Source organism: Phyllostomus hastatus, unplaced genomic scaffold (assembly GCF_019186645.2).
Source record: "Phyllostomus hastatus isolate PE091 unplaced genomic scaffold, TTU_PhHast_1.1 phas_scaffold_1066, whole genome shotgun sequence".
Lineage (NCBI taxonomy): Eukaryota > Metazoa > Chordata > Mammalia > Chiroptera > Phyllostomidae > Phyllostomus > Phyllostomus hastatus.
In genome coordinates, this window is record NW_025334004.1 from 34,839,763 (window position 1) to 34,867,036 (window position 27,274).

At 64.3% G+C, this 27,274-nt stretch overlaps 2 protein-coding genes and 1 non-coding gene across 8 annotated transcripts; 1 reads left to right on the forward strand and 2 right to left on the reverse strand.

Annotated features, from left to right (window-relative positions):
- Positions 1-1,121: 1,121 nt before the first annotated feature.
- TUBGCP2 (tubulin gamma complex associated protein 2) lies at positions 1,122-18,095 on the reverse strand. 2 transcript variants are annotated; one of them, XM_045853873.1, is made up of 18 exons: positions 17,976-18,095; positions 15,872-16,057; positions 14,735-14,863; positions 13,868-14,044; positions 12,703-12,862; positions 11,272-11,479; positions 10,870-11,069; positions 10,390-10,579; positions 10,100-10,245; positions 8,663-8,843; positions 8,067-8,247; positions 4,871-5,043; positions 4,530-4,658; positions 4,078-4,198; positions 3,321-3,464; positions 2,728-2,835; positions 1,924-2,087; positions 1,122-1,521 (listed from the first exon to the last, which is right to left on the reverse strand). In XM_045853873.1, the coding sequence occupies exons 2-18, from the start codon at positions 16,019-16,021 to the stop codon at positions 1,386-1,388; spliced, it is 2,697 nt and encodes an 898-aa protein (XP_045709829.1). In that variant the 5' UTR covers positions 16,022-16,057; positions 17,976-18,095; the 3' UTR covers positions 1,122-1,385. The 2 variants fall into 2 exon arrangements, with proteins under 2 accessions (XP_045709829.1, XP_045709830.1); XM_045853874.1 differs by lacking the exon at positions 17,976-18,095 and adding an exon at positions 17,402-17,956.
- Positions 17,234-17,396, reverse strand: LOC123829155. Its single transcript, XR_006787549.1, has one exon. It is a non-coding gene; the product is annotated as a U1 spliceosomal RNA (small nuclear RNA).
- Positions 18,096-18,125: 30 nt separating the features above from the next.
- On the forward strand, positions 18,126-24,420 carry ZNF511 (zinc finger protein 511). Of its 5 annotated transcripts, XR_006787504.1 has the most exons (8): positions 18,126-18,278; positions 18,463-18,536; positions 18,796-18,997; positions 19,148-19,272; positions 20,419-20,543; positions 21,275-22,097; positions 23,259-23,680; positions 23,796-24,420. XR_006787504.1 is itself a non-coding variant. In XM_045853876.1 (6 exons), exons 1-6 carry the CDS (start codon positions 18,126-18,128, stop codon positions 21,351-21,353), a joined length of 783 nt encoding a protein of 260 aa, XP_045709832.1. In that variant the 3' UTR covers positions 21,354-23,217. The 5 variants fall into 5 exon arrangements, 2 of the variants coding, with proteins under 2 accessions (XP_045709832.1, XP_045709831.1); XR_006787505.1 differs by lacking the exon at positions 23,796-24,420 and having other exon boundaries at positions 23,259-23,786; XR_006787506.1 differs by lacking the exon at positions 23,796-24,420 and having other exon boundaries at positions 23,262-23,786.
- The last annotated feature ends 2,854 nt before the right edge of the window (positions 24,421-27,274 follow it).

A 27,274-nucleotide genomic window follows, 5' to 3' on the forward strand; every position in this document is an offset into this window, starting at 1 on the left:
GAGACAGGCTCTGGCTGCGGCAGCAGTGTGGGCGGGGCTCCAGGGAGGCTGGTGTTGCCCCTGGGGCAGGCCCCCGAGCTCACTTCCCACGTGAACCCCAAGTCCTCCCTCAACTTCACTTCTGTTCCCCAGTCTTGTGTCCTGTACAGCATCGCGTGACGTGGCCCCCCGCGAGCCAGCCGTCCTGCACACGGACCCCGACAGGTGCTTCACGCCAGCAGCCAGGACCCTGTGGGCCCGGAGCCCCCGCCCAGCCCCCAGGCCACACACAACCGGTCCCCTCCCAGCAGTGGCAGGTGCTGCTGGGCACGTCACTGGAGCTGCAGCCCCGGGCAGGGACAGAGCCCTGCACGGAGCCAGCGGCTCCTCCGCCCAGTCTGCATGCTTTACGACAGTCCCTGGCCACCTGGGCTGGCAGGTGAGCCTGTGTGCTCACAGGTCACACCTGCACAACCTGCAGAAGGGGAAGCAGCTCGGGCTTGCCCGGCCCTGCAAGGCAGCAGCCCGAGCAGAGCCACGCACGCACACGCCCCAAGGGGCCCTCGTCTAGGCCCCTGGGCCTCCTCGAGGTCTTGGTCCTCCTCTGCCAAGGAGGCTGCCTGCGGCAGGTGGTTTGAACTGGATTTCAAAGATAACACACGACTTGGCTGGCGTAGCTCAGTGGACTAAGCACGGGCTTCGAACCAAAGTGTCTCAGGTTTGATTCCCAGTCAGGGTACATTCCTGGGTTGCAGGCCATGGCCCCCAGCAACCGTACATCAATGTTTCTCTCTCTCTCCCCCTCCCTCCCCTCTCTAAAAAATAAATAAAATCTTTAAAAACAATGACGCGAGACCCAGTAGAGCACCCGGAGGTGCTCGAGGCAGCATCGGTGCCACCCACTGCAGGGCTGGGAGGGGCGTGGGTCTGCGGAGCGGAGCGGCCACACGCCTACCTACTGCAGACGAAGAGGACGGAGGCCTCGGCCGAGCCCTCGGGGCCTCCTGACTCACCCCAAGACGAGGGGCTGCTGCCCCCTAGTGTTGGGAGCACTCGACGGCCAAGGCCGGAGGGGTTGGGCCGACTCTGGGGAGCCCAGCCCCCTCTGGCCGCCACAAGGCATCTTGGCATTCATCTCGATGTTGCTGAAACGCACTTTTTTATTTGAAGTCAAAACACAACCCCCCGAGGTGCCCCTGCTCCGCTTCAGCAGGCGCACACTCACAGGTACGCGCCCGCGGAGACGCCGCGCGCGGGGCGCAGGTGACGTCCAGACTGCACGCCGCGGCGCCGCGGCCCACGCACTCGCGCTTCTGGCCGGAACCCGGCACGCACTCATGCGCAGCAGCACCCACTGGCCACCGCCGCCCCCCTCCAGCGGCGGCGGGTGCCGGGCGCCGAGGGCCTCACTGCGCGGGGACGGCGACTCTGGGCGCGGGGGCCGGGGGTCCCCGTGGGGCGGGCACTGGGGGCGCCGCCCTCTGGCTCCTCTCTGCAGACAGGCGCTCCAGGCGCTCCGTGTAGAAGCCGTTGAAGTCCAGCCTGGGGGCGAGGGCGGGCTTGGGCGGGTCCAGCAGATGCGGGGGGGATCCCCACCCTGCAGCGGCCGCACGAGACCCCTTTTCCTCACCACAGGTGAAGGCTGCCACCGGCACGCTCAGACACGCATGCTCACACACGAGTGGACATGACACGTGCACATGCACACCAGCCTCAGCTTCCACACAGCACCCTCCCCTGGCCACCACCTCCCCGCTCATCGGGAGCGGGGGCGGGAGCGGGGGCGGCACACCCTGGGGAACGCACGCCCCAGGGGACAGGTGCCTGCTGCCACGTCAGGGGGCGACATGGGACCAGCAGCTGCCGAAGGGCCAACACCCTCACGTCGTCTGGGGACCCGAGGGTGGCAGGGGCCAGTGAGGGAAGCCAGGGCCCCACGCGCACCTGGAGATGACGCTGGCCATGCTGTGCTCGCAGTCGCTGGTGCTGTAGAGGCTCAGGCGGGCCAGCAGGTCGAGCAGGTGGGCCGAGAAGTTCTTGTCGAACTTGCTGACGGTGGCCTCGAAGCTGGAGGCCAGCGGCGGGGCGTCCGCGTGCTCCGCCAGGTGCTGGAAGACAGGAGCCCGGCTTGCCCCCCCTCCTTCCGCGCGTTTCCAGCAGAAGGCCGAGTGTCAGCGCGTGCTCCGGGGACGCGAGGGTTGGTAGGGGCAGAGCTGCACAGGGAACGGGGTTGCTCCGGGCCATCTGGCTCGCAGCGCCCGCTGGGTTTTGCCGTGGCCACCCCTCCGAGGGGACGGCACGGGAACACGGGAGCTAGCGGCCTGAGGGGCAGTGGAGGAGAGGCTCTCCTGGGGGCTGCCGAGCGCCAGGCCACTCGGGGCGCCCAGCTCGGCCCGAACTGTCCCCACTCTGAGGGCCTCGCCTGGAGCAAGCCATGCTGGGGGTGAGGGGGTTTTGGGGGGTGGGCAGTGGAGATTTCTGTGGCTTGTACTCGGTTGTGGGCCAGGCCCCCAGAAGGGGGTGGGTGAGAGGCAACCACACACTGGCGTTTCTCTCTTTCTCCCTCCTTTCCCCTCTCTCTAAAAATCAATCAATCGATCAATCAATCATATTTCCTAGAAAGGCAGATGGCTGCCTCTCAATCAAGGGGAAGACAGAAATGAAAGGCTGGGAGCAGCTCGGCTCTCAGGGGGCAGGACCCGGACACTGCCGGCTCCCTCAGGAGGACTGACCGGCGCGGCCACCCACCTTGCGGGTGCGCTCCCCTGCCCGCTCGGCCTCCGTGGGCGCCCCCAGCACGTGCTCCAGGGCCCGGCGGCCCAGCTCGTCGTCCAGGCTCATGCTCTGCGCGAACCTCTTGGGGGCCAGAGAAACTGCTTCTGTCACAACCAGTGTGCTGCGGCAGCACGTGCCCCGTGCGCCCGGGACACAGCAGGCTCGCGGACAGCGGGCCCACCCCCGGGAGGCTGCGGGTGAACCCACACCACCCCAGGCTGCCTGTCAGGGGCCTAGGGACCAATTTCTCGGAAAACGCTTGTTTTCCAGTTTGCAACCCCACGGGGCTCCTAAATGAGAACCGGTCACCGTGCTCCTGTCTGCTGTCGCTGGCCACCGCCTCCATGCCCTCCCACAGGCCCCACCAGCTCAGACGCCCCTGTGCCCGCCAGCCCCCCATGTCACCCCGTCCACCCCTAACACTCGTTTTCTGTTCCCCTGCTTGTGACAGGTGCCCACCCAACACCGCATCGGAAGAGCCGCGCTCTGACAGAGGGGCCGTGTTCGGGACACCCGGTGCGGCCCGGGAAGGACCGCAGGCCCTGGACTGGGGGGTGGGGCCGCACCTGCATGCAGTTGGTGAACATGACGCACACAGACATGAGCTTGGAGAAGACCTTGAGCAGCTCGGGGTTGGTGAGCATGCAGTCCTTCAGGCAGGTGTCCAGGAAGCTCGTGTGGTGGCCCAGCACGTCGTCGATGTTGGAGGCCTGCGGGGAGCACGCCCACACTGCCCACACGTGCGCCCCGGCTTCAGCACGGGCGCCGCACGCTGGTTCTGTCTCCGCGTTCTAAATGGGCCTGTGGTCTTTTGGGGGGAAACCTGACCCCACTGAAAGGAAGTAACACTGAACGTGCCCCGAAGCCTAAGGTTTTGATCCCTGAAGACAGGAAGGAGGAGGCACGGCTGCTGGCCACCTCCTGCTTCCGGGACTTGGTGCAGGGTGAGGGGCCTTCTGGCGGAGAAGCCCCAGGGGGCCCAGCACCTGCGGGGGGCGCGGGGGCCACCCCCCACTTGAGGCTCTAGGGCTCCCGCAAGGGCAGGCGCCCGTGCTGTTCCAACAGCTCGACCCTGGGGCTCCACCCGTGGAACAGACCCTAACCCCCCCCCCCGCCCGCCCCGCACGGCCCAAGGAAGGACAGCTCGTGCACAGGCGCGGCTTCTCCTCACGGGGCTCTGGGTGCGGCCCCGCTGACGGCACCCGCCGCACTGACCCTGACCCGACCCAGCACCCTCCCTCCTGCAGACCCTGCGCTGCAGGGGCGGGTCTGCTGGCCGCCCGGGGCCATGGAAGCGTGCCAGCCCGTCCGGTCCGCACTCACGGATTTCAGGTTCCGCTCGAGGACGTGCCAGGTCGGCTCCATGACCTCGAACATCATGTAGTACTGGATGTTCTGGACGAAGTTCAGCATCCGCTGCCGCAGTGTGAAGGCGCTGGCGAACCTGGGGGCAGAGGTCGCGGGAGCTGGCGCCTGCACTGGGCCTCCTGCTCCCCGCCCACCCCAGGCCCACGCGGGCCGGGGACGCAGGTGCGCCTGCCCTCAGCGGCACGCGGGACACGCCGCCTGGGGCCCAGACGCGGGCGCAGACCACACAGGCGCCACAGACCAGTGGGCGGAGCGCCGCCACCACAGGCTCCCGCCCCGGGAGGAACTGAGGTCCCCAGGGGGTCCCACCCAGAGAAGCAGCCAGCCCGCGGGTCCGTGCAGGTGGCGGGGGGGGGGGGGTATGCCCGGGGTCCGCGTCCCGTGCGGACGCAGCACGCAGCACGCACCACTTGGCGGAGTGCAGCGCGTGCTGCTTGGCGGCCTTGTTGCTGACCCAGACGCTGCAGAGCTGCCGCTCCACGTGCTTGCAGTAGAACATGTGCCGGAACAGCATCTGGTAGCGCGTCAGGGCCTTCCTGCCGAGGGAGGGGAGAGGGCACGGGGCCCCGACGCCCGGGCTGGGACGGGGCTCCGGTGGGGACCTCGGCCGGGCGGTGCAGCCACCCCACGGGGCGACCCCACTGAGCATGCTCGGCGGAGAACGAGCCGAAGGGCGGGCACACCTGGCCCCTCCCCCTGCCCCCGCCTGGAAACTGCCCGCCGCTGGCGCCCGAGGGACCACGCTCACCTGTTGATGATCAGCGACAGGGGCCACTTCACCACGTAGTCAAAAGAGAAGGCCTCCAGGCCGCTCAGCGAGAGCTCCGTGGGGTCAGCCTGCACCATCGCCTTCTCCTGCTTGGTCTCGATGGCCAGCACCCGCAGGAGCTGAGTGATGAGGTCGTGGGGCATCAGGTCAATCTGGGGGAGAGAAGCAGAGCGTCGGGTGCGAGCCCTCCCCAGTTCCTAGTGGGCGGTCTCAGGGTCCGCTTCATGAAAGTGCTTTTCTGCGAAATGAAGGACGCTTTGGTGAGTTTTTAGAAATGCACACTGAGACCTGGCCGGTGTAGCTCAGTGGACTGAGCTTGGGCCTGCGAACCAAAGGGTCACCGGTTTGATTCCAGGCAGGGTGCATGCCTGGGTTGCAGGCCAGTTCTCCAGCAGGGGGCGCGTGAGAGGCCACCACACACTGATGTTTCACTCCCTCTTTCTCTTTCCCTTCCCTTCTCTCTAAAAGTAAGTAAACAAAATCTTAAAAAAATTTAAAAACAAAACCCAAAAAAACCAGAAGCTTTCGACACCTCTTACTTAAAAAAAAAAAAAAAAGCACGCTGAAGTGACAGCTGTCACGATACAATCTAACAAGACTGTTTCCAACGACACCAGAGACGACTGAGTGCTACTGGGGCCGACCTGCGGGAAAAGCAAACGAACTTTCTGGCCAGCCCAGCAAACGTCTCGTCCCCGTGCTCTCACCTGAAAGTAGTGGAATGCTGCATGGTAGCTGTCATTAAAAACATGTTTTACTTTTGTGCAACTCACCGTGAAAAAGCATCAGGCCGCGACCCCCGCCCCACCTGTGCCGACCAGCCAGGAAAGCAACCTGGGACCGGCTCAGAGACCCAGCCGCTCCAGAAACACTGCAGAGATGCAACCACTTCCCACTGAAGCGAAAAAGAGAGCTACGAGGGGCTGTGTAGGGACGAGGGTCCACAGGGTGCACCGGGCAGACCTGAGCCCCTCCCGAGGGACCCCCTCCCCACGCGCCCCAGGCCCAGGCCGGAGAGGGCAGGTCTGGGCAGGCAGAACGGCCCTTCCAGGCGGTGCTGTGGCCCGACGTCGGTGTCTTCAAATGCTCACCGAGTGCCAACCGCCCGCCGGGACAGCGTGAGGGCGCCCTCATCTGAGAGGGGGCGGGGAGCTCGGGGCGGGGAGCTCGGCACAGGCGCCTCACATGCGGGGGAAACAGCCGGCTGCCTCTCCCACACCCCTGACTGGGCACTGACCCCCAACCCGGGCGTGCGCCCTGACCGGGAATGGAGCCAGCGGCCTTTCGCTTTACGGGGCGACGCCCAGCCCCTGGAGCCCCAGCAGCCAGGGTGCGAGGGCATATGTTTCAATCTGGTAACTCCACTTCCGGGAATCGACCCCACACACGCAGTCTCGCACGTGAGCAGCGACCCCGGACACCCAGAGTGCGGGCTGAAGACTGAAAGGAGGAACGGCCGCGCGATCGTAGTGGAGACCCGGTTCCCCACTGTCTGCCGTGGACGGACCAGCAGACAGCGGGCCGGCGGGGATGGGGGGAACACCGAGAAAGGCAGAAACGTGAAGATGAGACACCACAGCAACAGGTCGGAAAGACTGCAGCGGAGATAAGACAGCACGGCGAGCCGAGCCGAGCCGCACGCAGAGGTGGCCGCAGTGGGGGGCACCTCCACGGACGCGAGAGCGCGAGTCGGCAACCTGGTTCACACCGAGACACCGGGGAGAGAACCAACTGCACCCCAGGCCGCAGAGAGGGGAAGGGCCAGGAGCAGGGCAGAGGGCAGGGCACAACCCCCGCCCCTCCCCCCCCCCGGCACTTCCTTGGCCTCGGGAACCTGCTCCCTCAGCCCCCCCCCCCCACTTTGCGCCTCTCCAAACAAAGCGTCTCTCAGACCGTTCAAACCTCAGCTCCGAGGTCTCTCTTGGCCAGGGCTCGAGTGCCAAAGCTGCGGCACAGAGGGCAGGCCCGACCCCCCAGCCCGCCTGAGTCCTGGTGCTGCTCTGCCACCAGGCCGGCGGTGCTCCGGTGGAGATGCGAGGGGAGCTGAGGGGAGCAGCGGGAAGGAGCGACAGGGTGGCGACGCGCAGGGTGACACTGCGCACACGCAAGCAGGGCGTGCGGTGCTCGCTCTCCAGCACTTACTCGGCAGCAGGCCCCGTGCCACCAGCTCCCTGGCCCTGGGGTCACTGGAGAGCCCCAGAAACCTCGGGAAGAACTGTGATCTGACGGTGTGCGTGGCCAGGCTGTAAGGGCCTAAAGGAGGAGGCGGCTCGTTGTGGTGCCGGCCCCGTCCCCGGGCCTGACACGATGGTGCTCGGTCGCCGTTTGTCTTGTTGCTGACCTCTCGCTGCTGTCACCCTGCCTCTCACACACGCAGACAGAGAGTATGAGAGGAAAAGCTTAAAAAAAAATAAGAGCACATAAAAAACAACAGAAAAAAGGCCTTGGCCAGTGTGGCTCAATGGATTGAGCGCTGGCCTGTGAACCAAAGGGTCGCTGGTTTGATTCCCAGTCGGGGCACAGGCCTGGGTTGCAGGCCAGGTCCCCAGTAGGGGGCGTGCAAGAGACCACCACACACTGATGTTTCTCTCTTTTTCTTCCTTCCCGTCTCTCTGAACATAAATAAATAAAATCTTAAAAAAAACAAAAACAAAAACAAAATCAAAATCAATGAAACCCCAAATTGGTTCTTTGAAAGGTCAACAAACTTGCCAAACTCACAGCAGCTAGAAGGGGGTGGGAAGAAAATGCTAATCAGAGACCAGACGTGAACGCAGGGACGTCGCAGTCAACCCCACGGAAGCCAGCAGGGCCGTGGGAGCCAATCCCAGCTGCCCGTCTGGGGACACCAGCGACCAAAACGGACGCGGGCAGGAAGAGTGTGTGCAGACCTGGGGCCTGGAAGGAGACCGAGGCGACTCCCCCCCCAACCCCCCGTGAACCCAGCACGTGGAAAGAACCAGCCCCGCCCGCCTGACATTTCCCCGCTCCACGTAGGAGGCCAGGGCTACTGGGAACCACGCCGGAGACACACGGGACAGTACAGGCCCGTGTCCCGGAAAAGCAGGGACGCAAAAGTCCTGAACACCACCGGGGAGCCGTGTGCAGCCACACGAGAAAGGAGCACCCCCCACGGCCAAGTGGGGCGCACTCCCGAGACGCCAGGACGGCCCACCTTGAGGTCGTCCTTGAAGGGGTCCGTGTTGGCGGTGCTCATGCGCAGGGCCAGCTCCAGCAGCGCCTCCAGGCGTGTGGGCGTGATGTCGTCCACCGGCTTCTTCAGCTCCTCCTCCGTCAGGTCCATGAAGTGCACGAAGAAGTCCCCCTGGTCCATCAGGAAGTAGCGCTTGATGGACCTGGGGGGGGGGGCGGCGGCGGACGTCAGGGCGGCTGCTCCCGAGACCAACCGCGCTCGGGAGTGACGCTGCCGGTGCCCGAGAGGAGACAGGCGCACGCGCAGAGGGCTCGGCCCCCACAGGCCGCACGACCGTGACCGTGGCCGTGGCCATCTTTCTCGGGCAGGACCGCCGGGCCTGGGCCTGCAAGGCCTGCTGCTGTGGGGGCCCAGACAGGGCCAGGGTGGTCCCCAGCAGGGAGCGAGGCTGCGGAGGAGGGGTCCACAGGCGCCCGGCAGTGAGGCTGGACGCGAGTCGGCCTGTGCCCGCCCGTCTGCGAAACAACAGGCGGACCGCCAGCAGCCCTGGGTCTTGGCCCGCCTGCCACAGGTCACTCGCTGCGCTGGGGGGGCTGCACGCTCCGGGGCTGGCGCACCTCAGGTGGGCCACAAGCTCCTGCTCCTCCATCAGGAAGTCCAGCAGCACCGTGCTCGCATAGCCAAAGGCCTTCTCGATCTGCTCCACGTACGCCCGCTCCTTCAAGGTGTAGACGACCTCTTTGGCCACCGGGCAGGTGACATCGCGACCACACTCCCTGACCACGTTCAGGTACTTTCCTGCAAGGAGACGGGGGCGGGTTAAACACCCCGTCACACGCACCAGCCAGAGGGCAGGTCACGGGGCGGACCGGGTGGGGGCTCCGGCAACCCACTCTAGCCTCCGTGGAGACTCTGCCACCAACCGCGGTGGGAAGCAGTCACCGCGCTGGTTTGCGGCGACTGCTCACATCCGACTCTCTGATCAGACCACGGAAACGGGCTCCAGCAGCCGCTCTCAGCTACTGGAGACCTGGCCGCCAGCCGGGCTCCAAGCAGCACCCACACGCGCAGTGCCCGCATGTGCCTTCTGGGCCCAGTGAGGGGACGGGACCACAGCTGGCCGGTGGGCTGTGTCCTCGATGGCTTTCCCCGGAAGGCGTGTGACATGGAGAAATGAGACACACACCACAGCTTACGCTGCTGAGGGGGCTCCCGGCTGCCCCCCCAGAGCTTCAGGGTGCGGCTGGTGGTCTGAGGAACCGGCCAGGGGAGTAGGCCAGGCCCAGCGTCGGGGGAGGGGCTGGTGCCGGGACGGAGGCGGTCGCCAGGCCACCACCGTGCCCCACTGTGCCCACAGGACAAGGCCTCCACAAAACCCTGAAGAGGGCTGTGACGAGCTTCCGGGTCACTGGTGAACACACCCGCCTGCCAGGGGGGTGGCGCACCCCAAAACCACGGGGACAGAAGCTCCTGTGCTTGGGGACCCTCCCTGACCTCTTCAGCCGCCTGGTCACCTGGTGCCCTTTACGATCCATGGGTCTCCTGGGAAGCAGGGGGCCCCCGAGTTCTGTGAGCTGCTCTGGCAAGTTACCGAGAAACAAAATCCAGGGAGGGGTCACGGGGAGCCCCGATTTGTCGTCGCCTCGGACAGAAGTGCCGGCGGCCCAGGGACCCCGACATTCACAGCTGGCGTGTGAAGTGGGGCTCGCGGGGGGTCTGGGCATCAGCGTTGGGGCTACGTGGGACTGCAGGACACCGGCCGGTGCCCCGAGAGAACCGGGGGCCTGGGGGCTGGTGTGGAAACCCACACACGTGCTGTCCGAGTTGTGAGCAAAGCAAGGTTTCCTTTAAGTAGCAACAGAACTCTAGAAAGTTCTCGGTGAAGAGGAAGGCGAGGCGCCTGTTGCGACAGCCTCCTGGGGTCAGGGAACAAGATGGTCACCCAGTGCCCAGAGCCAGAGCACGGCCCTCGCAGCCCGGCACCTGCGCCCGCCCCGGGGACGCAGCCGCAGAGGACGAGCACGTGTGCGGGCGGGCGGGCCCCCGGGCCGCACCTGTGCTGAGCACCTTGCCCGCCATCTTCTGCAGGAAGGAGGGGATCTGCCGCTGCACCACGGTGTACCGCTGGTCCCAGTAGCGGTCGTTGTAGTCCTCCTGGATCTTCTCCTTCCGCAGCTCGTGCTCCTCGACCATGAACTCGCTGGAAGCAGGCAGGCGTCCCGGTCACGACCGCGGGGGGCGAGGCTGCCACTGTGGCCTCTGAGCGACCCGGCACTGCCCTCCACCCGACCCCTCCCGTGCCCGCCCCACAACGGCAGGAGTGGAAGAGCCCCGTCCAGCCCACCTGTACGGGTCGTTGATGATGCCCCTGTAGATCCACTTCTCCAGGATCTCGAAGTAGGGCACGCTGGCAGCCTTGGTCAGGTAGAGGCAGAGCTCCTGCGCCTGGCTGTCCCCCGTGTAGTTGAAGCTCCGGTCGTGCAGCAGGCTCAGGGTGGCCCCCCCGACACACTCGCCTTTATCCACGGAGGTGGCTGCGGGGGAGGCTGCGCTCGGTGCCGAGAAAGCAGGAGCCGCGCGGAGCCCAGCCTCCAGCTCCCCACGGGACCGGTGCCTCCTTAGGGGATGCACCCAAACTGCAAAGCCGTAGCTGATCGCACAGTCTACCGACAAAGCTTCCAGTTCTCTCCCACGAATTAGTCACACACGAAGCAACACTGCTTTGGCCTCACAGCCACGAGGACAAAATCCACCCCATCCTCACACCAGCAGTGGCCGCACCACTGCAGGGCCCGCCCCGCCCCGCGGCCTCCCGGAGACGCACCGAGGGAGGCCAGGATGTCCACGGTGCGCAGGGCCGGCTGCACGTAGAACCAGAGCTTCGGCAGCGACAGCAGGCCCTGCCTCTGCAGCTGCTCCAGCTGCGAGACCAGGATCAGGTGCTCCTTCACCAGGGTCCGCATGGCGGCTGCCAGCGCCTGGTTCACCTGCCCGTACTCAAAGGAGGACTTCTCCTCGATGAACCTAGGAGGAGAGGAGGTGTTGGTGCCTCTGAGAAGCTACAGCTGCATTTTCAGGTGGGGCTGGGCGCTCTGCGTCTGGCGCCGACGCCCCGCTCTCACACGCAGACGGGGCTCCCCGCACCCGCCCACCTCACCACGAGTGACACTGGGGCGACGTGTGCTTGCAGCCAAACGTGTCCGGGGAGCCAGTGTCCCGCGCCTACCTGGTCACGGTGGAGTAGCTGGAGGCCACCGGGAGGATCCTGTTCACCAGCTCCCTGATGGACAGGTCCAGGTTGGGGTCTACCAGGAAGGTCCGGCTCTGTCTCCCGGTGAGGGGCTGGGCGGTGATGTACCTGCCGTCCACACCCACCAGCACGTAGAGCAGGTCCTCCACAATGGCCGCCTCCTGGGAGGCCAGGGGCAGTGAGCCTGTGGGCCGCAGACACTGCTGGGGCCGCGCGCGTGGCTGGAGCCCCTGTTCCCGCAACCTGCCCACCAAAAGTCACGCTCTCACTCATTTTCCTCAAGTAACTACAGAGGTAAAAAGCAGCTGCTCGTTTCGCTTTGACTGACCCCACCGGGGCACCAAAGGCTGCAATTTCAAAGCCACCAGAACGGAAGTCACTAGCCCAGGCAGGCCAGGGAGCCCGGGCCAGCCCATCAGAGCCTAAAAGCACTAAGCAGGTAGAAATCCCTCCACTCAGGCCATGCCTGGCATGGCTCAGTGGATTGAGCGCCGGCTGTGAACCGAAAGATCGCCAGTTCGATTCCCAGTCAGGGCACATGCTTGGGTTGTGGCCCAGGTCCTCAGCTGAGGGCCTGAGAGAGGCAACTGAACTGTTTTTCTCCATCTCTCTCTTCCTTCATTCTCCCCTAAATAAATAAGACCTTCACTTTTGAATAAAAAGCATTTATTTACTTTCAGAGAGAGGGGAACGGATGAAGAAAGAGGAACACCAATGTGTGGCTGCCTCTTGCACCCCCTACTGGGGACCTGGTCCGCAACCGAGGCACATGCCATGACTGGGAATTGAACTGGCAACCCTTTGGTTCACAGCCCACATTCAATCCACTGAGCTACACCAACCAGAGCAATAAAACCTTAAAAAGAAAAGCAAATGCAAAAGCAACCCCTCCCCCAGGCCTGTGCCCACACGGGAGCAGGCAGGGGCCTGGGAAGCGTTTCCAGCGGAGCTGTGTGTGTGCACGGCGTTCACATGCTGCTCTCGGGGCACAGGGAGGCTTCCTGTACTGACAAGTCCCGTCATAAACACACAGCGTGAGGTGGCTCCCTTAGGACAGCCCGGCAGACTTGAGGACAGTCCCAGGAAACCGCGTGGGACTGCCACCCAGTGCCTCCTGGCCCCCAAGCTCCCAGCCCCAGAAAACCCACGGAATCCTCCCTTACACCTGGACCAATGGCCACACGTCGGGGGCTGGAGGCAGCACCAGGAGAAGGGTGTCTCTGAGAACTGCCCCAGCTGCCCACTATCAGACTGCCCCAGGGCACCTGAGCCCGAGGCCCAGCAGTGGACGGCACAGCACCACACCCGCCCGCCTGCCTGGGGCGCAGGATGGGCTCCGAGCACAGCAGCCAGCCACCCGCCCACGGGCCCCCCACGCAGACTGCCGAAAGCACACACTCCACGCACCTATCGGCACAGCTGTTTCCGTGCTCAAGCCCGAGCCGGTCAGGAAGTCCCCGACCAGCGTGGGCCTCTCATACACCCACGCGGGGAAGACAGGGAGGCGCTGGCCCGAATTTTTTTTGTTCTGCTTGTCTCGGAGCATCTTTCTTGTAAGTTCTAGAGACTGGTGGGAACGTTTTAAAAACAAAAACAAATATATACTTTCAGGGCAAACAGTTCAAACTAACACCAATGGCACTGAAAAAGCCGGTTCCTAAGCACGCGAGGGTTCGGAATGTGCGTCTACAAACGCAAGGGGTGGGGACCCAGGCCCTTGCCGGGGTGTCGGTCGGGGCAGGGCCCACAGACCTGCCGGCAGCACCGGCGGCGAGGGCACCTCGCCAGGGCAGGCCGACCCTCGGGAAGACCTACGCCTTCTCCGGTGGCCTGGACACGACCTGCTGGGCGAAGACGTGGCCCCAGAGACAGACGGTTGGAGACGAGGTGCCCCGCCCAAGCCCCTTGGGGACAGGGGACGGGCGGGAGCACCGCCCAGGGAGGGCTGGCCGCAGGCACTCGCACACGGCAGTAGCCCCCCCGGGGGCCTGGCTTTGCGAAGCGCCGGCTGAGGCGTGGCGATGACACGGGCAGACTCGGTTTCCTCGTCTGTCACACGGGCCACTGGCGTGAGGGCTTTGCGAGCTGGTGGACACGGGACACGCCCCACCAGTGCTGGCCGCTGTCCCGGTCACGGCGGCTGCGCCCAACCCAACAAGCTCAGCTCGGGCCCTCACAGGGACACCGGTCTGCGGGGCTCGAAGGCCAGAGGCAACACCGTGAGCAGGCGGACGTACGTCGAGAGAACAGGGCGGGACGTAAACTCAAAACCGAGAAGAGCAGTAAGCACAGAGGAGAGGGCACTGTGCAGGGAAGATGGTCTGCGAAGCATCAATGAAATAGACGAGCTGTCCCAGACTAGCAGAGGGAGACGGGGAACTGCAGTTTGCGTTGGCAGGTAGCCAACTGTCCGGGTGGGACACCCCCGCCCCAGTTTGTCCAGGACCCTCGTCCACACACGGCTGGTCGTGGTCGGCCTCCACATGCAGACCCGCCTCTCACAGACGGCAGTGAGCCGTGCACCCCTGCCCTGCGGCAGCGAGTGTGGGCCTGCGGGCGGGGGCTGCAGTACCTGCTGCCACGTGGAGCCCGCAGCCACGCTGCCAAGCTGCTTCCTCAGCTCCTCGAGCTCCTGCAGGGAGATCCTGGTGGCCGGGGCGGGGGCGCTGAGGCTGGTGCTGCTGCTGGCTGCGGCCGCGGCGGCCAGCTCGGCCCTCTCCCTCGCATTCTGCTGTAAGACCTGCAGTGTCTGCGCACACGGAGCCCCGCCTGAGACGGGGCCGCACGTGAGTGCACCCCGCCCGGCACAGCCACCCCAGCCCCTTCTTTCCCAGCCCCAGCGACCCCGAGGAGGGCGAGAGCCGGTCTCCTGCCAGCCCTCGAGCTGGTGTCTGGTCTCACAGCTTCCTGCCACACGGTGCCGCGTGCTCTCCCGCACGGAGGAACACCCTGCAGTGGCTCTAACAGCCAATCCCCAACCTCTGCGCCCAGGGCACTGCCCCTTCTCTACACTTGACCGCCCCCCCCTCACCCCGCTCCCGGCACTAGAGGTGTCCGGCTGCGCCTCCACCCCCGAAGAGGCCCCGGGCCCCGGGCAGCAGGAGGAAGGACCCAACAAGCCCCTGGGTGCCCGACACGTGTTCTCCGTGGAGTCACACGCATCACACGCACGACGTAAGCCGACACATGGAGGCACGAGACAGCCGCCAAAACCCAGCCCCCAGAGGTAACAGCTCTTGGCACCTCCCGGGTCTGCCGTCGGGAGCTCCTTCCACTCTGCTGCCACAGCCAGGCCGCGTGGCGGGAGAAGCGCAAGGACAGCGGACTCACAAGGTGCCATTTCCACTGCGCAAGCCCGTGGGCTTAAAACACTCACTGGCACCACCCACAGCACACGCCCCCTGGACACATGCCGGACCGCCGGCGCGACAGCAGCTACCTCTTTGTCCTCCGTGAGCTTTGACAACAGGTACACCAGGGGATCGAGGTTCCGCGTGTTTTTAGATTTCAGTTCATCGTATTTCTTTAGGAAGTCTTCTGGAGTACGAGAGAATTCTGCTATTTTAACCTCGAAAGCACAAACACGAGCGAGTTAGCAACAATAATGGAGAACCGTGAAAACATCTTCCAGGAAGTTGAACACAACCACCCGGACACAGTGAAGTCAGTCAGGCTAAAGGGCCACTCATCACCCGGAGCACACTGAGACGACGCGTCACGCGCCCCGTGAAACTGCGGCCTCCTCCGAGCGCTCTCTCGCGCCACCTCCAACCCCCCCGGGCAGCCACGGCCTCTCCCCTGGGAGCTCCCTCCACTCGGCTCCCCTGAGACGCACACCAGGCACAGGCTCAGGGGCTCTGCTTCCTCGCTGACTGTAACTTTCTAAATGTGCCCATTTCTAGAGAGAGAAGAAGGACGGGGGGAAGAGAGGGAGAGAAACGTCCACGTGGGGCTGCCTCTCCCACGCCCCCAGCCAGGACCCCCGGGCCTGGGCCCTGACTGGGAAGTGAACTGGCGACCCTTTGGTTTGCAGGACGGCACTCAGTCCCCTGAGCCATACTAGTCAGAGCTGTTTATTGATTTCAGTGGAAGAGAGGGTGGCGGGGGAGGGAGGGAGACAGAAACACTCATCTGTTTTCCACTTGCTGATACTTCCATTCCTGTATGTGCCCTGACCGGGGATCAAACCCATAACCTTGGCGTATTAGGTAAACACTCTCACAACCGTGCTACCAAGAAGACAGAATTGCATATTTTTTGAATAAATAAAAATAATTCACTTGAAAGGGATTTCAAGGTGGTCACTCCCGGGAGCTCCCCTTTCCGTCAGGGAAACGTCTGTGCCACGATGTGACCACACATCAGAGACACGGCTGCGTGCCCCCCCGTCATGGGGGGGGCATGGTGAAGGGCCTGGGCTCCCTGAGCTTCCGTCTACCCTTCTGTCTGGGCTGAGGGGCAGAACCGCTTCGGGGTCCACAGGAAAACTGGCCAAGGTTCTCTGGCCCCATCGCCGGAACGGCCAGGGTGCCCGGTGGGGAAGGTGAACCCTGCGAGGGGCGGGACGGGCACTCACCTTGGCGCTGTGCGCCGACACGGTGGTCGTGACGTACGGGGTCCGGTTCTTCTGCAGCAGGTCGATGTACACCTCGGCCCCCTCCCCCCCGTGCACACGCAGCAGGCTGAGCAGCTCGTTGACATCGTGGTGTATCCGAAATTCACTCATAGCTCTGGCTCCGAGACGGCATCCCAGAGTGTTCTCCTGAGGTGAGAGGAAAGGTATTTATAAAAGCAGTCAAACCTGGCCCACGTCGCGTCTTTGAGGAACCACATCATCCTGTGTGCCACACGATGCCCCGCTGGGCCATCACCACAGCCGCCTCCTGCGGACCGTGGACCCGCCAGGGCTCGTTTGTGCGGTGAGTCCTCCCCTGCCTGCGGGTGGCGCCCTGCTGTGGTTTGTCTTTGTCATTCGTCCCTGGGCACTGTCTCCAGTGCGCACACGGCCTCTGGGGATCCACCCGCAGCCAGCTTCCAGGCCCACGCCTCAGCTCGGGAGCCTGTGGACCCAGGCTGGGCCCGCCCGAGCTCCCACAGCTCAGGAGCACAGGCTGTGAACCCTCAGGCTGGGCCCGCCTTCACCCCAGGTGGCCACAACACCAGGCCCTGGGCCAGTGGCGGGCAGACTCAGTGGCCCTGGTGGGGGGCTGGGTCTGTGCAGGGAGCTCTGCACAGGCTGGAGCCACTGGCCCTTGTCCCAGCACAAACCCCAGCTCCAGCCCACGAGGCCCACGCCTGGTTCCCGAACCCTGTGCTGCTCAGGTGTGCACCCTCTCTGCACTCTGGTACCCGGGACCTTCCCCTCTCTTGCCCAAGCTTGGCTACAGGTGGAGGTGCTCTTCCTAAAACTGCTGCCCGTTCCCTGTGCATCTGAGTTGGGTGGGGTTCCACTTCTGCTCAGTTGGCCCTGCCGACCAGATGTCCCGGGGTCTCCCCATTAGATACAGAACCCCCGGTCTCAAGGCTGAAACTGAGATGTGCCCAAGGGACCGGCAGTGGCCTGCACGGGGCTCTGCTCCCACTGATGACAGGCCCTGTTGGCCGTCGCCATCAGCAGTGCTGATGGGAGGGAGTGAACAGACACTCAGGGGCAGTCAGCTGTAGACTGGAAAAACAAAGGGGAGCAAACTTCACACCTTCCCCATACACGTGTCAATCTACCTACACAGGTTCCCAACTCAGGTCCACGGACAACAAAACACCTGCTGGGATCAGGGCAGGGTCATTTCTGCCCATGAACTTCCTGAGACAGTCTTTCAACAGATTCTCAAAGGCTCTGAGATCCAAAAGAGGTTGGGGACCGCCGTGCTGCCAGCAGCAGAGACCACCGGCACAGGAGCCACAGCTAATCAATCACTCAGGAATCTCTTCTTTTTTTTAGGGGAGAGCGCGAACGCAGTCCCCCACCATCACAAATTATGCAGTCGAGTTTCCCACATTTGGGGAATTCGCAGGGGTCAGCACATCCGCACTGCAACGCATAAGCCTCGCCCTGGGAAAACCACCTTGGAGAGCACGGTGTCTCCCCTGCCAGTAAGTATCTCACCCACGAATCCTAATCGTAACTGTGATCCCGGGGATGGGAAACAAGTTCTCTGGATGCAACTGCTGTTCACGGGGCACACACATCCAACACTGGTTCCCAGCGGGAGGGCACAGGAGGCACAGGCTGGTGCCCAGGTCGCCAGCACAGCAGCGGCTGCAACCGGGAGGCGCAGGCAGGAACCCCCAGCCGCGGGCGCCTGGGAGCACCCGGCCCACTCGCCACATTAAGTCTCGAGCGCCCTGGGGGCCCGTACGTGTCGCCTATCACATTTCAGCCTGGGAAATGCTTGACCGCATCCGATTCTTGCGCCATGGGCACCGGGCACGGCGCCCTGAGCGGCTCGGGCGCTGAGCGGCCGGAGGAGACGGGAAGGCAGGCGGAGCGCAGGGACCGACCTCCGGGACGCGGGCCCAGGACTCAGGGAATGGGGGGCCACCGAAGGGCTTTAAGCGGAGGCTTCCGATAAAACCCCCGCTTCCCGAGGCCCGGGAGCGACCCGGGGGAGGGGCGCGAGCCTCTGCACCACGGGGGTTGGGAAGGACCCCGCCGCTCCAGCTGCACGGTCCGCACTCACCACCGGCGCCGCGACACCTCTGGAGCCCGCCGAAACCCGTCGCGCAGCCCTTGCCGGAAGCGGAAGTGGTTCTGACGTTACGTCCGGTCCCGCCCCGGCCTGCTCGGGGACGGTGGCCGACGGGCGTGACAGGCCATTTAGCGCAGGACGATGCAGCTGCCGCCCGCGCTGCACGCCCGCCTAGTGGCGGGCCCCGGGGCGGCGGAGCCGCTGCCCGTGGAGCGGGACCCTGCCGCCGGGGCCACACCCTTCCGCTTCGCGGCGCGCTTGGTGCGCTTCCCGCGGGAGCACGAGTTCTTCGAGGTACGGAGTCGAGGGAAAGGGTAGTAGTTGAAAGGCCAGCCCTAGGGCCGCGGGGCGGGGCATGGGCGGGGCCTCCGGCTCCGTGCCGAGTCCGTTGAATGCTGGGGCGGGGCTAAGGCGGGAGCGGGCTGGAGCCCGGGTGGGTGGGACCTCTAGTTTTGCGCTCACTGCGTGTGTCTTGCAGGATGGGGACGTGCAGCGGCACCTGTACCTCCAGGACGTGCTCACACAGGTGGCCGAGGCGCCGGAGAGGCCCAGGTGAGCTGCTCTGCGCCCCGCGCCACCCCTCGTCGCCCCCTTCCCGGGTCCCCAGGCCTGCCCCTCCCTGGTGACCAGTCGCGCGCCCTCCAAGCCCCGCTTTGTTGGCCTCGCCTTCACCTGGGCGGCCTGTAAAAAGTTCACTCTTAAAAAAGCGTTATTTCGAATTGCAGAAAAACATCCGAAGCTTTATCAGGCCACTTAAAGGGAAGTTGTCGACAATCTAATGTTCTTAGCCAGCGGCGGTTTCCTTTGCCAGGGTGCCCGAGTTCGCCTGTCAGGTGGCGGGCTGCTGCCAGGTCTTCGACACCCTGGAGGACTTCGAGCACCACTACCACACCCAGCACAGAAACACGTGCTCCTTTTGCAAGCGGGCCTTCCCCTCGGGACACCTGCTGGACATCCACATCCTGGAGTGGCACGACTCCCTCTTCCAGATCCTGTCGGAGAGGCAGGACATGGTGGGTGACACAGCATCCTGGGGGCCTTGGACTGGAGCCGTCTGCCTAAGGAGCGGGGCTCCCAGCTCTGGGGTCCAGGCAAGACCAGGGGGCACCTCCCCAACCCTGGTCCCAGTTCTGTGGATGGAGGGAACTCCATTTCTGTTTCAGTATCAGTGCTTGGTGGAAGGCTGCACGGAGAAGTTCAAGACCAGCAAAGACAGGAAGGATCACCTGGTGCGACGTCACCTCTACCCTGCGGACTTCCGGTTTGACAAACCGAAGGAAGGCAGAGGGTACGTGTGGTGGTGTGCACGCTCACGCTGCAGGGTGCGGCCACCCCTTGCCGTCAGGGAGGCCTCTGGGTTCGTAGATACTGTGTCCCATACTGTCGAGTTTGGCTGCGGTTAACAGAAACCCTGACAGTTGGAGCTACTGACCGTAGGTGTTAAGCAGACAGGGGCCTGTCCTGTGTGCAGCCACCCTGCCGGAGGGAGGGCTGAAGGGCACAGATAGTCTGGCTTCCCGGCTCCACAGGGAATCACTAGGGTGCCATCGCGGCGTCTCCTTTGGGGCGTTGAGGACATCACTGTGTTTGTCTGCGCTCACGTCTCGTGAGGTTGTAGCTGACCTGCGCCCAGCACAGCAGCCCCGCTCGCACGTCACCTGCCCCGTGGGCCTCTGGGAATCGTCCCAGCCCCGTGAGCCCCACGTGGGGCCCTCTGGCTTTTCATTTGTCCTGCCGGTGTGTTGACGAACTTGACCACAGCCGCTTATTACACACGGCTGTTTAGAGTGCCCTGTGGGGAGACGCCTCGCAAATGGTTCTGAAGTTTGCTTGATGTTTCTTTGCTTTTTTTGAAACTGATTCTTTCAGGTAGACCTTCGTATCCATCTGAAGGTCATATTGAAAGTTGTCTTTTCAGACTTATTTTTTCTTGCAAACAGGATTTTGCTGTTTAAAATAATTGCAGGAACCCACTCTAGCGTGGGAGGCTTTTATAAGACCTTGAGTGTGAGGGAACTCCCTTCTTAGCGAGAGATCATTTTAGGACAAAAACCCTATATGTTGGGTCGAGACATCAGTGTTAGGGAAGAGACTCTCAATATCGTATAGTTAATTTTAGAGAATTTCTCACTGGTGTAAAAAGACTTCTGTCGCTGTTCATTGGTATTTATCACATGGCACCATAAAAACACTTCTGAAGGCAAAGTGTAAGTGTTGTACCTAAGTTATAAGATGTCGTGTTTATTGTGTCTACGTGCACATTCGAGCTTGCAGGAATCCTCCTCCTTATCCTGGTAGCCTGACCATTACGTGACGCCAAAGTCGTCATAAAATGCCTTTGCAGAAACAGTCTCTTCCTGGCCAGTTCACTTCTGGGGCGGATGGGGCTACACCCACCACTGTGGAGCCCTGCTCAGCCCCCTGCCTCCCACAGCCCAGCCACACCCACAGCCTCCTTGCATGTGTCGGCGGGAGCCCCCGGGGACATCGGGAAGCAGTCGGAAGGGGATGCCATGGAAGTCTGCTCCGAACACACGCTGCCCCCCACAGAGCTCACGGGTGAGAGGCGGGCCTACAGCCGCAGGTCAGTAGCTGACAGCTCTGAGGTTCTGGACGTGGAGAATGGTGGGTTTGGCCCTGGGAGAAGCTAGTGTGGGCTTCACTGGGAGTTGGAAGCCGGCTGTTAGCAGTTCCTGAGAACAGCTCAGTGCCTCTCGCTCACTGTGCTTCCGGAAGCCCTGCAGTGCAGGAATGCAGAGCACTGCTCCTTCTGGACAGAGAGACGCTTGGTTGCAATTGCTGAAGTTGCAATTATGTGAGTCTGTTTCTAGTATTAGTAGCTTTTATTGGGTTAAACTCGAGTTCAGATCTAATCTTGGGGAAAATGTTGGACAAATGAAAAACTCACCAATGAATCCAAAGTGACAGAAAGAAGGACCCGTATTCCTCAGCTTCCTTCACGCAGCTGCTCCTGCTTTGGCCACCCAGTGAGTCCAGATGCTAGTGGGCAGATAGGGTTTCAGCATGGGGCGGGCGACAGGAGTCGCCCAGGGTGTTGGGCGGGAGCCAGTGCCCAGAGGAAGCAGGGCAGAGGCTGGCCAGAGGCAGAGGGAGCTGCGCCGGAGCCCTGGAGCCCCGGAGCCCCGGAGCCCCGGAGCAGGATCCGTGAGGAGAGCGAGAGGGAGAGAGCATTCTGGAACAAGGACACGCACGCACGGCTGCTCTTAGGGACTGGGCCATTTGTGGGCAGAGGGTGCAACTCCGGCATGGAGATTGTTTTTCCCTTTCAGAATACCTCCTACCATCTGTTTTGGTCACGGCGCATCACGCGGGTTTAAAAGCAGCAAGAAAAGAAACAAGCACCAGTGACGGCCGACGCCGAGGGGGCACTGGCAGGGGGCGGGACCGGCACCCTCGGTGGACCTGGAGTCAGTAGGGAACTTTGTCTCTCGCCTACTCGTGTGGCCGCCCGAGCACCAGACCTCTGCCACCTCCGTGTCTCGGTCCCTGAGCGAGTGGCCAGGTGGCAGCAGCAGCAGCCAGCGTCAGCAGTGAGAGACCGCGGTTCCAGGGCTGGCCCTGACCTGTGCTCCAGCCCACCTCCCTCTGGGGGCCAGCCCCCAGAGGCCCTTCCGAAGCACGCGGTGTCTGAGGACGGTCCCCAGCCGTCCCTTCCGTGCTGTGGGACTCGACTGGGGACGGGCAGCGATCACACGCGAGCACTTGGTTTCCAGCGTTCGGTCGTCACGAAGACGTACCATGAAGTCTTGGCACCTCTGGTGGGCGGAGCCGGGGCAGCACCCACTGCCCGGCAGGTCCTGGGTCAGCCTGCCCCGCAGTGCGAGCGGGCCCTGCTCTGGGGCGGCCTGGGGTGGGCGGCCCGTGCTGCAGGAGGAGCGCCAACCGGGGCGGCCTCCCCGAGGAGGGGCAGCGCCAGGTGGGAGGCAGCGGCCGGCATCTTCCTGGCAGGAGCAGAGCAGAGCCCAGGCCCCCGTGTGGACTCCAGAGTGTGGACAGAGACAATGGTCAGCGCTGTTTCGATCACATAAGTGTTGTTGGCCCGACAGGGTGGGGCTCCGGCGGGGCCTCCCCCAGATGCCTCGTCCCCAGCAGGTATGGACCTGGGGTGCTTCCATGCTGGCTGTGGCCCCCGACTCGGGCTGGGCCAGCAGCAGAGGGTGCCCCCTCCCCGCTCACCTCCACTCACTCTCGTCCTGGCTCTGGGTTCAGCCACGGGCAGCTGCCCAGCTCTGACAGCCACCCCCGCAGCCCTGGGAGGCCTGGGGTGGGGGGGGGGCGGTCTCAGATAGTGTCACGTCACAGGGCGACGCCACACGCTGGAAACACCTGCTGGGCTGCCCGGTGCTGGGAGAAAGGGCGAAGCCTCAAGTGCAGGTGCTCGTGGTGGGAGAGAGCCCACAACGCTTCTCCTGATGGACGGTGGCCGCCTTCGTGAGGCTCACGCCGGGGCTGCCGGGTCCCGTCCTTGAGAAGGGGCTAACCCGCGGGAGCCCTGCTTACCCACCCCCCCCACAGACCCACCCCCACCCCCAGCCCCGGGGTCTGCGGCTCTAGGCCAGCACGCCAGCCTTCCTGCAGCCGTGCGTCCTACCAACCCTCGCGTCCCCGTGCGCCGCCACGGAGGCCTGTGTGTGACGATCTCTGGGGGCTGTCGGTCCCATGTGCCCACCCCAGCGGCACCCTGCCTAGAAGGCGGCTTGTTCTCGTCTCGGTTTTCTTCTGGAACACGGAACGTGAAACTCCATGTGCGGGTGTTGCTGACGAATGGGAGAGCCGCCAGCGTGACGGGTTCTGAGGAGCTGCTCCTGGTGGGAAGCGTGGCAGCCACGCCTGGTTTTACCTGAAACAGCCAGCGTCTGACGTCTGGTTGGCCGGGCCTGTCAGGTGGCTGCATGTCCCTACCTGCCGTGTGAGGTCGCACCAGGAGGGGGACGCAGCGCCGGTGGGCGCTGGCTCACGGTGCGGCTCCAGCAGCGGGTCTGGGTGCCTCCCGGGCCGGCACCAGCCTCGGGGCCGGCCACCTCCTGCAGGGCCGTGGGCAGACGCGCTGCCCTCGTCCCGCCTCTTCCCTTCCCTCCCTTTCCGTGCCTTGTTCCCGTGAGGTGAGCTTCTCTCGTTGTTTCTTGGGGAAGCTAGACACTCCCTGGTTATTACTCGAGTAGTTCTCCCCACAAATGTTAGCGTTACTAACATTAAAACGTTACTTCCCTTGTTTGGGTCTAAGGTTCACTGCTGTCTTTTCCCTTCCCCCAGCAGGGCAAGGACTGCCGACACGCGCGGGTGCCCCCCTCCGCCGCCCTGCACGCTACCGGGGTCGTCCGCGGCCCTCTGGCCTGTCCAATCCCGCGCGGCGTCGGGGCTGTGGGTCTGGTGGTCCGTGTGTGTGAGCCCCCACGGTCACCACTGCTCGGACCCCCTGTGTGGGAGCTCTCACCTCTGCCCAACACCTGTCGTTGGAACTTCCTTGGGCGACAGCAGTGGTAACGAAGTTCTCGGTGGCGTCTGCTGGGAAAGCACCCACGTGCCTGTTCCTGGGGACGCTGCTGCCAGGCACGCAGGGCCCGGCGGTTTCCCCGCAGTGCGTGGACGCGCCCCACGGCCGGTGTGCGCCCTCACTGCCGAGATCACCGGTGTCAACCGGCTGCCGCCTTCTCCATCCTGGGCGCCCCACGCAGGTGTGAGCGTGGAGACGCCTGTCTTTCCGGCCGCTCTGCGCTGGGTTTGTTCGAACCCAGGGTTTTCTCTCTTCAAATGTTGCCCCTACCCCCTTCTGTCCCTTCTCCTCCCCAGCTTCCAGCTGAGTGTGTGTGACAGCCGTCACTCTGTCCTCCGTGGTTCTTGGTGGCTCTGGTGTCTTCCGGTCCTCCTCTGCTGTGCCACGTGCGAGATGAGCTCCCCAGGCCCACTTCTCAGCTCCCCATCGCCCCTCCCAGCTGATTCGGGCATGTCATCCATGCCCCGCCGGCCCTGCAAGACCAGCCCCGGGCGAGGGGCTGTGCACTGTGCTCCGTTTCAGCTCCGCTTGACAGACCCCACAGAGCGGCCTCAGCGGGCCTCCCAGCGCCGGCCCGGCCTGGCCCGGCCCCAGCCTCGCGCTCTCCACCCAGGCGGGAAAACCGGGCTCACTGGGGGCAGGGCGAGAGATTTCAAAGTGCAGCCTGGGGGGAAAACCTCCCCTTGAGTGTTTAAAGGAAGAGTGTGGCATTTTGCTGTGGTTTTTGAAAACACGCTCCAGGCCCCGGCCAGGTGGCTCCGGCGCTCAGAGTGCGTCCTGATGCGCAGGTCGCGGGTCTGACCCCGGCCGGGGCGCGAGCAAGAACCCGCCTCCGAACGCAGGAGCAGGCGGCGCAGCAGACGACGTCTCTCCCTGCTTCACGTCTCCCTCTAAAGCCAGTAAATAAATACGCTCTTAAAAACCCACGTAGCTCATACACGCTGGCTCAGTTTCCTTCCACCGCTGGCCGTGCCGGCCGGCTTAGCCTGCCGTGTGGTGGTTCTCCTCGGTGGTCTCACGGACAGACGGGCGCACAGCACCCCGCCCGCTGCCAGCGACAGCAGCGATGGTGCAGCTGGTGAGGGACGCAGCTCGGGAAGTGCAAGGCACCGACGTGCAGGCATCGGCTCAGTGTCGCGAGTCCTGGCACCAGGAAAGGACCTCGGGCCCGGCTCTCCAGAGACACTTCCGGGGGCACTCGCGGCTTTGGGACCAGGGCAGGGAAGGGACACGGGGGCAGGAGAGAACAAGGGACGCAGGAGTGGGGTTCGTGGTGGACAAAGTGCTGCGTGGTAGAGTTCTCGTCACGAGATCCTTCCCATGCACCAAAGATGTGCAAAGTGGCATGTCCTGGCCGGCAGAGCAGGGGCCACAGCCCCACCACCGGGCTCTGGACGCCCCCCCGTGCCCCTGTGTCTCCAGAAGTTCCACGAGGAATTCTCTGCCCTCCAGACAGCTGCTGCTTTGTGCTCGAGCTTCTGTTGGATCTGGGGAGTCGGGCCCTCCAGAAACCCTGAAACGGCTGACCCAACGCACCTCCAAGTGCCTGTGGCACAGGGCCCACGTCTGGGGTGGCCGAGGAGCAGCACCCAGACACAGGGCTGGGCTGGCGTGGAGAGCCCAAGGCTGGCGCAGGTGGCCGGCAGGGCTCTGAGAGCCAGTAGTGCCCAGAAGGGGCCCAGGGGCCTGACCGGGTTTCCCCCCAGGAGCCCCAGTGAGAGCGCCCTGCCTTCTTTCCTGGGGTGGTGCTGAGGTAGGGCTGGCGTGAGACTTGGGTCCCCCACACCCGTGCGGCCTGTTTGTTGGGTCTCCACTAATGAGCCCAAAGTGACACCCCGGCTCGGCAGGTGGGTCGCTGTCTGGGGTTCTCCGCGGTGCTGCCCTCCCCACTCTGGCTCCACCCAGGGCCGCCCACACTGCGCACACACCTTGCCCCCTCCCCTCCGTACCTCTGGCCCCTCCTGGTCCCCAGACCAGCTGGCCCCCTTCCCCCAAAGGCGTGGCCGGCCCTGAACTTCTCTCCTGCCTGCCTCTTCCAGGTGGTCTCCCAAGGGCAGGTCTGGTGCCCCCAAGTCCACCCGCAGCAGATGGCAGGATGGGGATGGGAGACCAGCACCTGAGTTCGTGGTTTCTGCCCTCCGACGAGGGGCGGCAGAGGCCCTGGGCTGCTGCTGTGCAGGGTTGGGTGGGCGAGTGGCCGCAGGGCCCATGGATGCCACAGGGCCGTGGAGACCTCCCGGGCCAGCTGGCAGAGGCGCTGGGCAGGCACACAGCCCAGAGGCTGGCCCAGGAGGGTCGGGGTCCTGTCCTCCAGGAGAGCAGGCGGCAGCCTGAGTCCAGGAGGAGCTGCCCCTTCCGGACAGCAGGGGAGTCCCGGTCTCAACTAGTGTGCTTCGGCCCCGCCCAGCAAGGGCACGAGGCCTGGGCCCCCACGGGCCTCAGGCACCCTCAGTGGTGGACTGGCTCAAGGGAGGGGGCCTGGGTGTGGCACGTGCCCACGTGGGTTGTTGGCCAGAAATGGCGGATTCTACGAATTCCCATGCCAGCCCTGGCTGCTCAGAATGCAGGGACGGGCCAGCACCGAGGGGACATGGGGGGAGGAGCAGGAGGTGGCAGGGCTGTGTGCACAGGCCCCTGCTCCTGGGGAGACCACCGCCCGGTGGACAGCAGGGAGAGCCAGGCGCTCCTTTCCCTCCTGGGCCGGTGTCACCGCCACCTTTGCCTGGGATTGTCCCATGTCACAGGACTGTTCTCACACCGTTGGCAGAGTGAGCATTGTCGTGCCGGCTAGAACTTGGTCGTGACCCTGCTGCGGGGCCTCTCTCCGGAACCTCAGATGGGAGAAGGGCGTCACGGTGCTAAGCGGCCTCAAACGGCAGCATCTGCGCTCGGCGAGGTGCGCGGGCGCTTGGGCCAGGCCTGGGGTGCGGCTCTCGGCCCCTCGGCCCCCGCGGGCTCCCTTTGTGCAGCCCACTGCCTTCTCCGGTGTGGGCAGGCCTGTTCCTTGCAGACCCTGAGTGCGGTGGGGCTTAGGCCGCGGGGCACACACCTGCGGAAGGTGCAGCGGGGGTCCTGCCCCCCTCACCACCAGCCCTCCGTTCCAGCAGCTTGCGCTTGAAAACCTGGGGTCGTTTCCATTTAAAATCCGTTGTGAGTTTTCATGTTTCCAGGAAACACGGGGAGAATGGTGGCTGGTAACATGTGATTCAACGCAACATCGTCGTGACTCCTGGGACTGCTCCTGGGCTGTTTCCCGCGGGCGGCGGCACCGCGGTCGTGCTGAGCAGAGCTCTCGGCGTGGCCAGACCTAGTGCGTCTGGAGCTGGCTGGGGAGAGGCGCCCCAGCCCCGAGTCCCCGCCAGGTTGCAGCTGGGAGGTGGGGCGGGGGGGGGGAGGGGCTGCCCACAGCGGGGATTGGCTGAATGGCGGAGTGGGCTTCCTTGACTAACCCCTCCCGACTCCCAGGTGAGAGCTGAGGCAGCTGGGGCGACGCCGTTTGGAGGGACCCTGAACCCTGGCAACACCACCTCCTGCGGACCAGCCGGCAACTCTTCCTGGTCCCCGGACCACCGCCCCCCTCCCCTGACTGCTCCATGCCCCGGTGTCTCCTGGCTGGGTCCCCCAGGGAGCACTGCCCGCCACGTGCTCTGCACGCCCACCCGAGGCCGTGCACGCCCACCCGAGGCCACCTGGCCTCTCCAAGTGGACACGCGTGTCTTCACACTCACACACACGCCCCACATGCCTCACGGACAGCATCTTGCCTCAGGCTGCC